The 12,779-nt window shown below is 34.8% G+C and overlaps 2 protein-coding genes across 2 annotated transcripts; one reads left to right on the top strand and one right to left on the bottom strand.

Annotated features, from left to right (window-relative positions):
* Positions 1-850: 850 nt before the first annotated feature.
* LOC146942783 (serine/threonine-protein kinase Aurora-2) lies at positions 851-3,633 on the top strand. Its single transcript, XM_085756863.1, has 9 exons — positions 851-991; positions 1,388-1,510; positions 1,706-1,852; positions 1,956-2,051; positions 2,254-2,349; positions 2,446-2,542; positions 2,630-2,747; positions 2,914-2,986; positions 3,120-3,633. The coding sequence occupies exons 1-9, from the start codon at positions 941-943 to the stop codon at positions 3,219-3,221; spliced, it is 903 nt and encodes a 300-aa protein (XP_085612989.1). The 5' UTR covers positions 851-940; the 3' UTR covers positions 3,222-3,633.
* Positions 3,634-5,253: 1,620 nt separating this feature from the next.
* Positions 5,254-11,333, bottom strand: LOC146942782 (ATP-dependent 6-phosphofructokinase 6-like). The gene is made up of 13 exons (XM_085756862.1): positions 11,116-11,333; positions 10,985-11,031; positions 10,840-10,879; positions 10,271-10,333; positions 10,041-10,178; positions 9,384-9,542; positions 9,175-9,228; positions 7,724-7,792; positions 7,462-7,591; positions 7,029-7,294; positions 6,422-6,470; positions 6,174-6,328; positions 5,254-5,861 (listed from the first exon to the last, which is right to left on the bottom strand). The coding sequence occupies exons 1-13, from the start codon at positions 11,218-11,220 to the stop codon at positions 5,577-5,579; spliced, it is 1,560 nt and encodes a 519-aa protein (XP_085612988.1). The 5' UTR covers positions 11,221-11,333; the 3' UTR covers positions 5,254-5,576.
* Between the last annotated feature and the right edge of the window lie 1,446 nt (positions 11,334-12,779).

Below are 12,779 nucleotides of genomic sequence, written 5' to 3'. Positions count from 1 at the left end.
TTTATTATTATTTATTTTATTTTAGTAGGTAGAAGTAGATAAAGTTTTTTTTTTAGGAAAAGATGGAAGTAGATAAATAATGTCGATTTGGCATTAGGGGTGGAAATGGGCTAGGCCGGGTCGGGCTTTGTAAGGCCTAAGCCTAGCCTACTTCAAAAATGTTAGGCCTGAGCCTGACCTATTACCCGTCATAGGCTCATTTTCGAGGCCTGTCCTGACCTTTTTAAAGGTCTGATGAAGCCTGAAAGCCTATTTTATGCCAAGGTCTGACAACACATGTAAGCCTACTCCTAAATAGGCCAAAACTTATTAAGGCTTAAAACACACAAATATGTTTGCTACTAAATAATGAATTCTTACGAAGGTCTAATCACACCAATATACCAGCTACTAAATAACCAATCACATGAAGGCTCGTGTTTATGGAAAAAAAAACTTCAAAAATATCAATAATGGAAGATATATTATATATGAAAAGCTTAATAGGTCGGCCCTATGGGCTTAATAGGCTTTTTTGCAAGCCTTAGCCTGACCTATCTAATTAAATAGGCCTTATAAAAAGCTTAAGCCTGACCTTGTTAATAAACGAGCTAGGCCGAACTAAACTTTAAATAGGTTAGGCCGTAGACCCCTGTCGGACGGCCTGACCTATTCCCACCCTTGTTTGGCATGTAGATTATTGAGGGTGACGCTCTCTTGTTAGGAAAAGACAAAAAAGAGAGAAGGACGGAAGGATTTGAAAAAGAATAGAGGGAGGCTGGATTGGAACACGTGGCAGGTATCCGTTATTCGACCGTTACAAAAAATGTGCTGGGTGTTAATTAATGAATGAATGAACGAAGGAAGAAGCATTGAAGAAGAAGGAGCTGCATTCATCTTCATCGCTTTCTTCTATTTCAACAAAAACCTCTCTCTCTCTCTTTCTCTCTCTGAGATCGATATGGCCATCGCAACAGAGACTCAACCTCAGCCTCATCAACAACACCATACGGTAATCAATCATTCATTCATTCATTTCTAGGGTTTTTCCATTTTCCCCTCTTTTATTTTTATTATTATTTTATCATTCGGTTAATTAATTAATAACCGCATTGTATTCTTCAAGCTTCGATTTATTATTATTATTATTCTTGATTTCATATGAAACGAATTTTTCCCCTTCACCTTCGTAATTGTATTGAATTTCTCAACAATTAGCTACGAATTTCAAATCTAAGGAGGTTGAAAACCTAGCCAGAGACGTTGATGCTTAAAATCGTGTTCATTGTTAACAAGATCTCATCCTATTGTTTAGATTCATAGATATTTCCTATTGTTAATATCAAATTGTGATTATTTTCAATTCAACAAGATCTGATGGTATCATAATGTTCATTTTTCGTTGCAGGCTTCTTCGGAGGTATCAGGTTCAGCTAAGGATCAAAGAAGGTGGATTCTAAATGATTTTGATATTGGAAAACCTCTTGGTAGGGGCAAATTCGGCCATGTCTATTTGGCCAGAGAAAAAACTGTGAGCTTCTTTTTTCCTTCTTCCCATTCAAAATTACTCAATTACATGTGGCTGATGTTGAATTTATGAATCTGAAATGATCGTAATTTCATTTGTTATTGTTGTTGATTTGTGCTGGTTATTTTTCTGTTTTTATTTACAATGTTTTTATAATTGTGTTTATTAAAATGTGAAATGTGATTATGTATGATACAGAGTAATCATATTGTTGCGTTGAAAGTACTCTTTAAGAGCCAATTGCAACAATCCCAAGTTGAGCATCAGCTTCGCAGAGAAGTTGAAATACAGAGCCATCTCCGTCACCCTCATATCTTGCGCCTTTATGGATACTTTTATGATCAGGTATATACTTCTTACCTGTGCTGCTGATGCACTTAGAGTCTAGCCATGTATTGCTGCTGAAGAAGGTTAAATACACATACTGATATTTACTTTTTCGTTGCAGAAACGAGTTTACTTGATTTTAGAGTATGCACCCAAAGGTGAACTTTACAAGGAATTGCAGAAATGCAAATATTTCAGTGAAAGACGTGCAGCTACTGTAAGTACTAATTCCCCCTCCTCACATGCTTTTGTTTGTGAATCTCTAAAGTATCAGCTGATGTAACTTTTAATTGGTGATTTGTACGCATCCCAAACCTAGTAAATACTGAAACATAACATGATATCACTTCTGACACAAATAACATAGTGTGTATTCTTCTGAAACTGATAAGCCTATGTTGTTATTGTGGTTGAGGCAGTATGTTGCATCATTGGCTCGAGCCCTTATATATTGCCATGGAAAGCATGTCATACACAGGGACATTAAACCAGAGAACCTTCTTATTGGTGCACAGGTGATCCCCCATACTTAGACTATTGTTTCTTTTATGGTTCTTTTGGTTGTTGTTTTCAATTTGTGCTGATCATGTGAAAATCTTCTTCATTATCAGGGTGAACTTAAGATAGCGGACTTTGGGTGGTCAGTGCACACATTCAATCGCAGGCGGACCATGTGCGGCACACTGGATTACCTTCCACCTGAGATGGGTATGTTCAGTTGGCAAGATTTTTTCACATTTTTTATGTTAGTCTATCTATAATATGATGAGCCTAAATTTTTTGAGGTTTCAACAGTGGAGAGTGTAGAACATGATGCGAGTGTGGATATATGGAGCCTTGGTGTCCTTTGCTATGAGTTTCTTTATGGAGTTCCCCCTTTTGAGGCTAAAGAACATTCTGATACTTATAGGAGGTAAGCACTCAGCATTTGAATTATAGCTTATAGATCATCATGTATGAGTTTTTTTGTTTGTATCAGAATGAACTAATTGAAAGTAAAAGGAAGTAACCATTGAACAGGACTATAAGATGCTATTGACTCTGCCGCGCTTAATATTGCTTCTTTATATTGTAACCAGGATAATTCAAGTGGATCTCAAGTTCCCTCCTAAACCAATCGTTTCTTCTGCTGCCAAAGACCTCATCAGCCAGGTTTTTACATCTGTTCAATGCACTATGGAATTTTTTTTTTGTGAACTTCTCTCGAGAATTTTCTTTTCATGGTTTATTTTATTAAAGCATTTCTTCCTGAGTGTTTTTTCCTTCTCATCTTTTAAACTAACAGATGCTGGTAAAGGATTCCTCTGAACGACTACCATTGCACAAACTCCTAGAACACCCTTGGATTGTTCAGAATGCAGAGCCCTCCGGTATATACAGGAGCTAGTCTGCCTTGCCAATTACTTTCTTTTCTTAAAGGAAATCACAAGAATAGCAGCCAGCTTCTTCAAAATAATTGACTGATGTTGAGATGATGCAAAAATTATTTGAAGATTTGTAAACTTAAAATTTAAAACCATTTGGTTGACTGATGCTTGCTTGAAGCATCTGATAAAAGAGCATTTGTGTGAGAGGAATCAATTCACCACATCCTTTTTCACATGCGATCTTATCCCCCATAGATGTCTTGTTCAGAAACAGAATAACCAATTTGTGTTATATCCAATTTTTATGTGTATTATCATTATTATCATCATACATTGTAGTGTTTTGGATAATATGTGCCATTGTTCTATAATCTGTATGTGTATTTACTTTTTTTCTCCAACAAAACAATAATGTTGGGTTTTGATCTTTCATCACCTGGTGTGCGCTCTTTCAAAGACTAGGTTTTTTCTTTTCTTGTTCTTCCTATTTTTTTTACTAAAATTGTGTTGTTCATTAGCTCACTGCTTTCATATATTCCATTAGTTACGTTCTTCGTGACGTGTTAGATGGCAACATTTTAACAAACTTGACTAAATCTTGTAAAATATCAATAATTTTAGGTGATTCCTCATAGAAAAAGCATTAATTGAACGTTTTAGATCGTTGATATCACAAAGTATCAGTCAAATGTTGATGTGTACGACCGACCTCAATTGCAACTATGTTGAAGTTGATTGCAACTATGTTGAAGTTGCATAAACATAAAAGATATCGATCTGGATATTTACAGTTAGGTATATTCGTAGTGGGTTTGTAGGAGTTTGGAAAAACTAAAACCAAACTGATTTTTTTATACAAAATTGAAATGCTCATTGTTAGCTCCAACTAATTGAAAACTTATGCATCTTGTTCTTAATCGGATTTAGTAAATCCAAACAATAAACTTCACGTGGTTGGTTATGTATAAGAAACTCACTGCATCATGTTCTAAACCCCCTCCATTTCCATTTGTTTCGCGGCAGCATTCATTTGAAATTAAGTAGCATTATAAGTAGGAGTGAGCATCGGACGGTTTCGGTCCGGAAATGGCAGATATGCAGCAAACCGTGAAGCAGGAATATGCATCCACTTCCGACCAAACAAGCCATCGGTTTAGTCGGGTGCGGGTTGAGTGGAGCAGCGGTTTGAACGGACGGATTCTCTCGGTTAGCCACCACTGAGTTCATCTTGTTGCATTTCGTCCATCTAGTGCTCCATAAACGTGAAAATAGAAGGAAAATAGAAGTACTGGGTTTTTCATGGAGTCTTGGCAACTTGTATGTTGTGTTTCATCTATGATACTGAACTGATCTTACTAAAATAATTGTGAGAGAGAACCTTGTTTGAAAAAATGTAACAGGAAAAGTTAAAATGCAGCAGTTAAGCTTGCCTGTTATACTTCTAATTGTTTGAACAACACAATTTTAGTAAAAAGTGGACAGCTTGCACTATACTGTACTATTGATGTGACCATACTCTAATGCAGACATATATTAGACAGGAAGCTATACACGTGACAGTATAAATATAGAGAATATTATCACTCTTTCGGTCGGTCATGGGTTTCAATAGACAAACATTTTGCATCCGAGTCCGACCGTAGAAACTCATCTATACTCGATTTTCCCTCTTTTTTAACCCGAGACCCGTTTCAATCCGACCCGTATACCCATGGGTGACTCGGTTATCTCGGTTGGTGGGCGGGTTCGGATTTTATGCTCAGTCCTAATTATAAGAAGCACGTTATAAGAAACACATCACCTTCCTTCAAAAAAATAAAGCAGCATCACCTATCACGAAGTGTTTAGTGTTTAACATCTTCTCAACATTGCATGGTGATTGCTGTATTGCACGAACGAGCTTGTTAATGCAAAAAGGCAAAAGTTTCAATGTATCAAAAAAGAAATTCTATGAAAAAGTGAATTTCTTTAAATCCACGGTTCATTTGCAGCTCATACTCAAATTGCAATCGCATGTCTTTTTCTAAAACTCTTGTAGAGATAAGGTCATACTTGAACACACAACTCAATCTCAAATTCACAAAACGATAAAAACTAAAATAGCTCATACTCAAATTTTGCCTTGTGCCAAACTTAATCAGCTGAGTAAGAGACTACTTGTGTGAAGGCTGAGTTTCATGATTACAGACATTTTATGAAATGGGAAAATAAAAACATATCGATCATTCCTATGAAACTTCATTATATGAATCCAGTACTTTAATTAGACACACCCCAAATTTTACAAAAATAAGCCTAATCATTCCAGCAAAACTTCATCATGTCACTAGAAACTCCACCAAATACAATTTTGGAATACAAGGCCTTATCTAATTTTATTTCTTGATGCAACTGTCACTGTCAGCGAGGTTTCTTGATTTTTGATTATCTTTGCTCTTGTCCCCTTCTATCAACTGAGTGGGAATTTGCTCTACTTTCTTCGCATCCTCACTGCCACCATTGCAATTGCTCCCTTCTAACAACTGAGTCAGGGATTGTTCTGCTTTCTTTATTTGATGAACATCTTTGGGTTTCAAAAAGCTTGGCTGGTTTGTTGAAGAAAGCATTCTTGCCCACATTCTGTCAGTAATCACAACGTTGTTCATCTTCTCGGTGATTCTCTGGGTATCAAAATTTGAACACATATTCTCTATTGTCAGAACAATTATGATCTTAGAAAAATAAAAAATTGGATGCAAATAGGTGCCTTAAGCATTTGTTATTGTGCACAGATGTAGTGAAAACATAAAACGAACTTGATTTATACAGGAATTTTATCTTTCCATCTCAACAACAGTAGCATATCTGATATATTTATACTTTATAGACATACATTATTTACAACCACTTGATATATATCAATAACAGAAAGTTAGAGTACAAAAAAGAGAGAATCAGATTATAAAACTGTGCGAGGACATCTAGTAACTTACGTTGAATGGAATATAAGTATGTCTGCCATTCACAAGTCCAGCAGTGAATCCAGTATACCCAGCCATTGCACCATGAACTGCACTCTGAGCAAGAAGTGTGCAGTAGACACTGTCTGATGCATTGCTTGGAATTGCCCGGATCATGTAAGTTGGATCTGGCAGATAACCCAGTTAAGAAATCTAGCCATAGTAGTCTAAGATACAACGAATAGATCAAAATGGAAGAGGATGCTGTTAGCAGAACTGACCTATATATTTAAGAACAATGGCCATCTTATTCTCCTTTGCAAAATGATCCTATTTCAGCAAGTTGAATGTTTATTAAAAGGGTGAGCAAGTTGTACAAATTGACTGTTCTTGATAGATGGACTTTTATCAACACACAGACTTGCAGTAAATAAATATAAAAAAACTGGACAAACAATGCAACTATGATAATCTACAGGGAAGCCATGTATGTAGTATTTTTTGTGCATTGAATGGTATGCAGAGGTATTTAGTATCTTCTGAAAGTGGAGAAGGCTTGCAATAACTGAGTTTATTTATTTTAAAACTTTAAAAAAACAGCTTCTTGTATAAGTTGAAATTCAAAATTCCATTCTACATCTTAATTTTTATTGAGCTATCCCATCTGCTAAAAAAACTAATCCAAATAGGGGCATCAATGAATCTTCTCTAGCACTACTTAACTAGTTAACCTGTAGTTGGTGAGAGCTCCTCCTTGAGTTCTTAATTCCTCGTAGATATACACAAACAACATTATGCTATATAATTTGTTTAGGAAGAGGATCATGTTTTAAGAATCTTCTTATATACAAGTTTTTATTGACAATATTCTTATATACAAGTTAATACCTTGATCTTATGAGATATCCATAAACCAACATCTTGAAGTAGCTTGTTTCCAGAAGCATCCTTCTGGTCCATGTCTTGCATGCTTTCTGTAAGAAGATCTTGTCCTGCTCCCTCAGCTATAACTATGACCATATGTCCACTTTCTTTCAGCCTTTTCGTAATAAATTCATAAAGTCCACCCTTCCCTTCAAGGTAGAAGGGTGACTCTGGAATCAAGCAACAGTCCACATCTCTACTAGCAAGAGTAGCATGCATCGCAATAAAACCTGCAGTTATAGTATCCATTACAACACGAAAAAAAAAAGTTTGATTTAAGAGAATAGCATACAGTGAAATATTTTAGTCATTACGTTTGGATGGAGGAAGTAGGGTTCAATTAAACTCAGAGGCTTATAAGATATAAGATATCAACATAAATGTAAAGTATACATACCACTATAACGACCCATTAGCTTTACAACACCAATGCCATTCTCAACACTTTCAGCTTCAACATGTGCTGCATTAATGGCACGTTGAGCCTCCTCAACTGCGGTATCAAAACCAAAGGACCTGTCGATAACCTAATCAAACAGAAGAAAAACGATATGAAGTTTCTACAAACATAGATAACCGACTCATCAGATGTAACCGTAACTCAAATGACAAGGTTAGAGTTCTGGTTGAAAAGAGTAAGACATAGAGATTGAGCATACCGGGATGTCATTATCTATGGTTTTTGGAATACCAGCAATTGCTACTTTCAGACCTCGCCGTCTAACTTCCTGTATGATAACCAAAATATGCTCAGAATGCTTATTTCCCATGTCAAAAAGATGCCAAGAACGATAACAAGTCAATCAAGCAGTTCAAAATAGAAAACATATGTACGGTTTGTGTAAGTTCAATCATGTGCTCCCAGCTGTTCCTTGAACATAAAGCTTGACCTATCAGAGGTACTGAGGTAGTACCGAACCATACAAACCACCTTTTTGGAAACCAACATATTGCACTGATGTAGTATACTAATCCCACTGTTCCTTTTCAATATTTGCATTTGCCAAAAAATTATGTTCCTCGGTTATTTTTAATTCCTCCGTTCCTTGTAATATTCAAATTTCAATGTAACATTAATTATTGTTTTGTCAATATTACCCCCAGTGATTTATTGCAAAGAGAAATAGATTGAATGAAATAATAAATGATTTGGGGTATTATAAGAAGGGGATAAATAGTTTTATAAAAAGTAACAAAATTTGTTGATCATCTTGGTATATGTAAAAGTTCCTAAAAATTAAAAAGAAACGGAGAGTGGATTGCCAAATTCACGATTATGTTCAATAACTTCAGTAGATATATAACAAGGAAACGGAAGGCATTTGAAGTTTAAGATTAAGGTTGTATATGATTTTCACTTGAAGGCATGGATCAACAATTTCCATTCAAATTTCACTTTTATGGATGAACTATCATCGCTTGCACTGTTTGGAAATAAGAAAGAACCCGGGGGGGGGGGGGGGGGGGGGGGGCGCGGCGAACATGACAATGCAGAAAGTATGCATACTTACATATGAAAAAAAAAAAAAAAAACAGTTTCCAGAAGACATTGGTTAACTAACAATTTCCACTACACTATCATCATTTGCACTGTTTGAAAAGAAGAAAAAACAAGGGAAGGGTGGGGGCTAGCAAACATGAGAATGCACAAATTATGCAAACTTACATATGAAAAAAACCACATTCCAGAAGACATTAGTCAACCAACAACTTTAGCTCAAATTTGGAAAAGGATAAGTCATAAATGTGATGCCTGTCAGTAACTTATTTAAATGTTTTATCATTTGAAACTATTTTATCAGTGCTATCTCTGTGAGGGCTTGCAATCAAAGTGAACATATGAAAGCAGATAAAATGTTGCTTAGCTGAGATACAGAATTCAAAATTAATTTGGAGAACCTAATCAATTGTATTGTGAAGAAAAAGTGTCTACTCAGACACAAACAAGAAATTCAACAAATATGCATACAAATTCTATGCAAACGCGTGAATTTGTAATGAAGAAGACATATTAAAAACATTTCTTCAATGACTGAAATATGCTCTTATTTTCCTTACTGGAATCCAAATAAAGGAATATTCTATTATGACAACCTCTGAATCACCATACCTCATAAATCACAGCAGCTCCTCGCTGTGTTCCATCTCCTCCAATGATATAAACCTGAACCAATAACCCAAACAGTGAAAATCCATGTCATGACAATAACCTACTCAAGTTAACATTGATATAATTAATAGACTACAAATTTACGATTCCATCATTCAGTATCATTGGAAACTTTTGTAGAATATGGCTTCACATAGTAAACTGTTAACCTGATTAATTCCCCGATCCTGGATGCTGTCAACTATCTTGCCAGTATCATGCCCCCCTCGGGATGTCCCAAGAATCGTTCCTCCACGCTTATGGATGTCATTGACCACTTTAGGAGTTAAAGTAATGGTGTTCTTCGAATAAAAACCTCTATAACCACCCTGTGTAAAATTAGATATAGCTCAGTGGTGAAACCAATGAATCAAGAAATGCAACTCAAGTAAGAAGACCGATGTGACAAAAAGTAAAGTGGAGAGAAAAGTGACTTCACGAAAACCAAAAGTTTGTTTAGTTCACTCTTTATCTGTATGTATCTTGAAATATACAATTAATTGAAGAAAGTATAACTTCAATTACTTTTGTCCATTTGGTCATGCCTTTCAAAAATGGAAAAGGATATGGTCCAGGTTTCCAAACTTGTGCAAAGAGCACGCTTCCAGTAACCAGAGAACATATAATAATGTGTACTAAGTTGGAATATTATCTGATCAATTACCCCAAGAATAATTTACAAAAATGAAATATGATATCCAGAGACAAAGATGTACTTCACATCAATATAAGCTTACCTTCCTAGCACAAATCAGACTGTGCAATCCAGAGCAACAAATAATGTAATGACCAATGAGAGTAAGTTAAAAGAGAATTTAGCCACTCACATCTATGCCGAGGACTTTGTCGACACCGTACATGTAAGAAAGACCACACACAATTTCCCTTATGACAGTGTTGAGGCCAGGGCAGAGACCACCACATGTGACGATACAAGCAACGACATCATCTGATCTAAAATATACCTATACAACAATTTACTAGGTCGTCAGTGAATTTAATCAAAACTGAATCATCTACTCCTAATAACACGTGTACAAACAACAAGCGAAATAACCTTTTGCCGAGGTCCTGCACGTCGAAAATGAACACCTCTTGGGCCATCTTTGTGAACAACAACCTATGGAAAGGGACAATAAAGTTTACAATAAGAGATAAGTGCAATGTTTTTATCTTATTTACTTTCCTCTTTCTCTGATTTCAGTAAAAACTCAACCGTAATAATAACAAACATTCAGCTTATTCTTTCTATTATCGAGCCTTAATGTAAGCATCAGTTAGTAATCAATCAAGGATTTAATTTATATACACCGTCATTATAAAGTCTTCTTACACTGTCACTCAATTGTAATTTTGTAATTGTTAGATGATTAACAATATTTGACCTTTAATCATAACTACTTTTAAAGTAACAAACATGAATGGTTGTGATTTGCGGACAGTGTAAATGTTTTACACTGACAGTGCATAGTAATTAAACTCTATAACGAATTCGAGTGTAAATTAGTTGATGTTTGATTGATCACGTAATGCAGAAGTATGCATAGTAAACACGACGATCGAGGAAAATGCAATGAAGAAAATGAACAAACAGGTCGAGTGCATAAACACAAACAGATATAGAACCTTTTGAGGAACGGTGTCATCCATATGCACAAAGTACTGCCTGAAATCACAAAAAGTAGAAAATCAACATTTGGAATAACTAACACATTTGGTTCTGAAGAGTCAAATAACAAATTCAGAAAACTAAACAAAGTGATTAACTTACTTAACAACCGAGTAAGCTGGATTAGATCGAAGTGGATTAGGATATGTCTACAAATCACAAACAAAATCAGTGTAAATGAATGCGATCGCAAATGTAACTGAAAAAATTGGGAGAAAGAGAGAGAAAAATACAGGAAGATTTGGAACGTAGTCGGAGAGATGAGGAACATCTTCGAGTATGTAACCAGCGTCGCCATGGACGATTTTCATCTGTGAATTAGATTCGCTTGACGCCATTTCTTTACTCTAAAGAATCTTCGCGATTTTTCTGTTACTATTTTTTCTTTGTTTTTGGATTTTCGAATTAGCGGTGAAGTAGAAAGAATGAAAGAAATAAGAAGAAAGGAAAGAGAGTGGAATGAAATGAATGAGAATATTTATAGAAGAAAGAAAGAAAGAAAGAAAGAAAGAAACGTTTGCTTATTTTTTCGGCGATCTGCTCTGCCGACGTGTCAAGGTGGGTCTGGACCGTTCGTGTGGAGAGATGGAGGGTGGAGATGAAAAGTTGAAATGTGTGTGCGATGTGGAATCTGTATGCGTACTTGTTTTTACTTTTACCAGAAGAAAGAAAACTAGTGGCGCGTTCTTACCGGGTACTGTTCTCAAGTGTTAATTGTTATGATGCTGCCCCTTGATTTTCAAGTTTCAACAACATATATTTTTGTAATATTTAATTACAAATAATTTCCTATTTTACTCTCTTATGTTTTGTTTGAGAATCTGGAGGGGGGAGGGGAGGGGAAGACAGATTCAAGGGTGAGATATATATTGAAAAAATTGTTCAAGGGTTTATTGTTAAAGACATAATTTTCTTTTTTTCTTTTAGAAATTAAAAATTGTTTTTATTTTTTTCAGACACTAAATTGAGTCTCACAGTTTTTCTCATAAACTAAAATAGATCTCCTCCACTCATAAATTTATTAATGTGCATTATGTTTTACTTTGTAAAATGACTTTAATTTTTGTACTAAAAAAAGACTTTAATTTTAACACAATGTTATTATAAAAAAATTACATTGTCAATAAAATCAAGTGTTTTTAATGATATGGCGATTATAGATTGATTACGGTGTAAAAATATTTACAAAAGATATATATGAATCAAGTCCATGTTTCGAAAGGTTTGAACTTTAATCTTATACATTACTATTTCATATGTTTTGAATATAATTGTATCATTTTCATTCTATGATGCTTTTTTTTTTTTTTTAAATATATTTGTGTTATATTTTGCATCAAACCTATTATTTTACGTATATGTATAATACTAATATTGATAAAAAAAATTATATGTTGCATTTTGGATATCCAAAAACTGATACAAATTAAATTGCATATATTTGAATCGGATCAAACTTTTATAAAATAGTCATCCAAACTGAACGAATCACATGCAATTTTTATTTTAAATCGAATGACTTTTTACCTCAAAATCGATCCAAAATGTACTGCAAATATTCTATTTACATCCCCGATTTTCATTACCGTGAATACGACGTGAAAGTCTAACTCGTTCTATTATTAGTCACAACCGTCGTCAGTGTTTTTTTTTAGGAAAATGCTATTTCGTTTTTTTATTGGTATATGCCAGTGCTGGCTGCTACTTTTGAAGGTATCAAAACAGTACATGGTGCAGTGCAATATTTTAGTACTAGAAAATATTATTTAAAGAGCAGTGGAGTGGGGCATTAGGTGGAAAATTTTGATGTATTGCTTTGCTGTTATTGGTGGAGATTACTCAAATACAAATGCTTGCAACTTTGCTTAATATTTAGTTTAGAAAGAGAATAAAGTTA

Source organism: Medicago sativa, chromosome 3 (assembly GCF_051527215.1).
Source record: "Medicago sativa cultivar Bolivia chromosome 3, Bolivia_mono, whole genome shotgun sequence".
Taxonomy (NCBI): domain Eukaryota; kingdom Viridiplantae; phylum Streptophyta; class Magnoliopsida; order Fabales; family Fabaceae; genus Medicago; species Medicago sativa.
Note: the sequence above shows the minus strand (reverse complement) of the source record. Positions and strands in the feature narration are given on the sequence as shown.

Coding starts and splice junctions, on each gene's coding strand:
- LOC146942783 (XM_085756863.1), top strand. CDS start 941: ATGGCCATCGCAACAGAGACTCAACCTCAGCCTCATCAACAACACCAT. Junction 2,052..2,253: donor GTGAAAGACGTGCAGCTACT/GTAAGTACTAAT, acceptor TGGTTGAGGCAG/TATGTTGCATCATTGGCTCG. Junction 2,543..2,629: donor TTACCTTCCACCTGAGATGG/GTATGTTCAGTT, acceptor AGGTTTCAACAG/TGGAGAGTGTAGAACATGAT.
- LOC146942782 (XM_085756862.1), bottom strand. CDS start 11,220: ATGGCGTCAAGCGAATCTAATTCACAGATGAAAATCGTCCATGGCGAC. Junction 7,592..7,723: donor CCATAGATAATGACATCCCG/GTATGCTCAATC, acceptor CTGTTTGATTAG/GTTATCGACAGGTCCTTTGG. Junction 6,471..7,028: donor GGATATCTCATAAGATCAAG/GTATTAACTTGT, acceptor TTGCTGAAATAG/GATCATTTTGCAAAGGAGAA.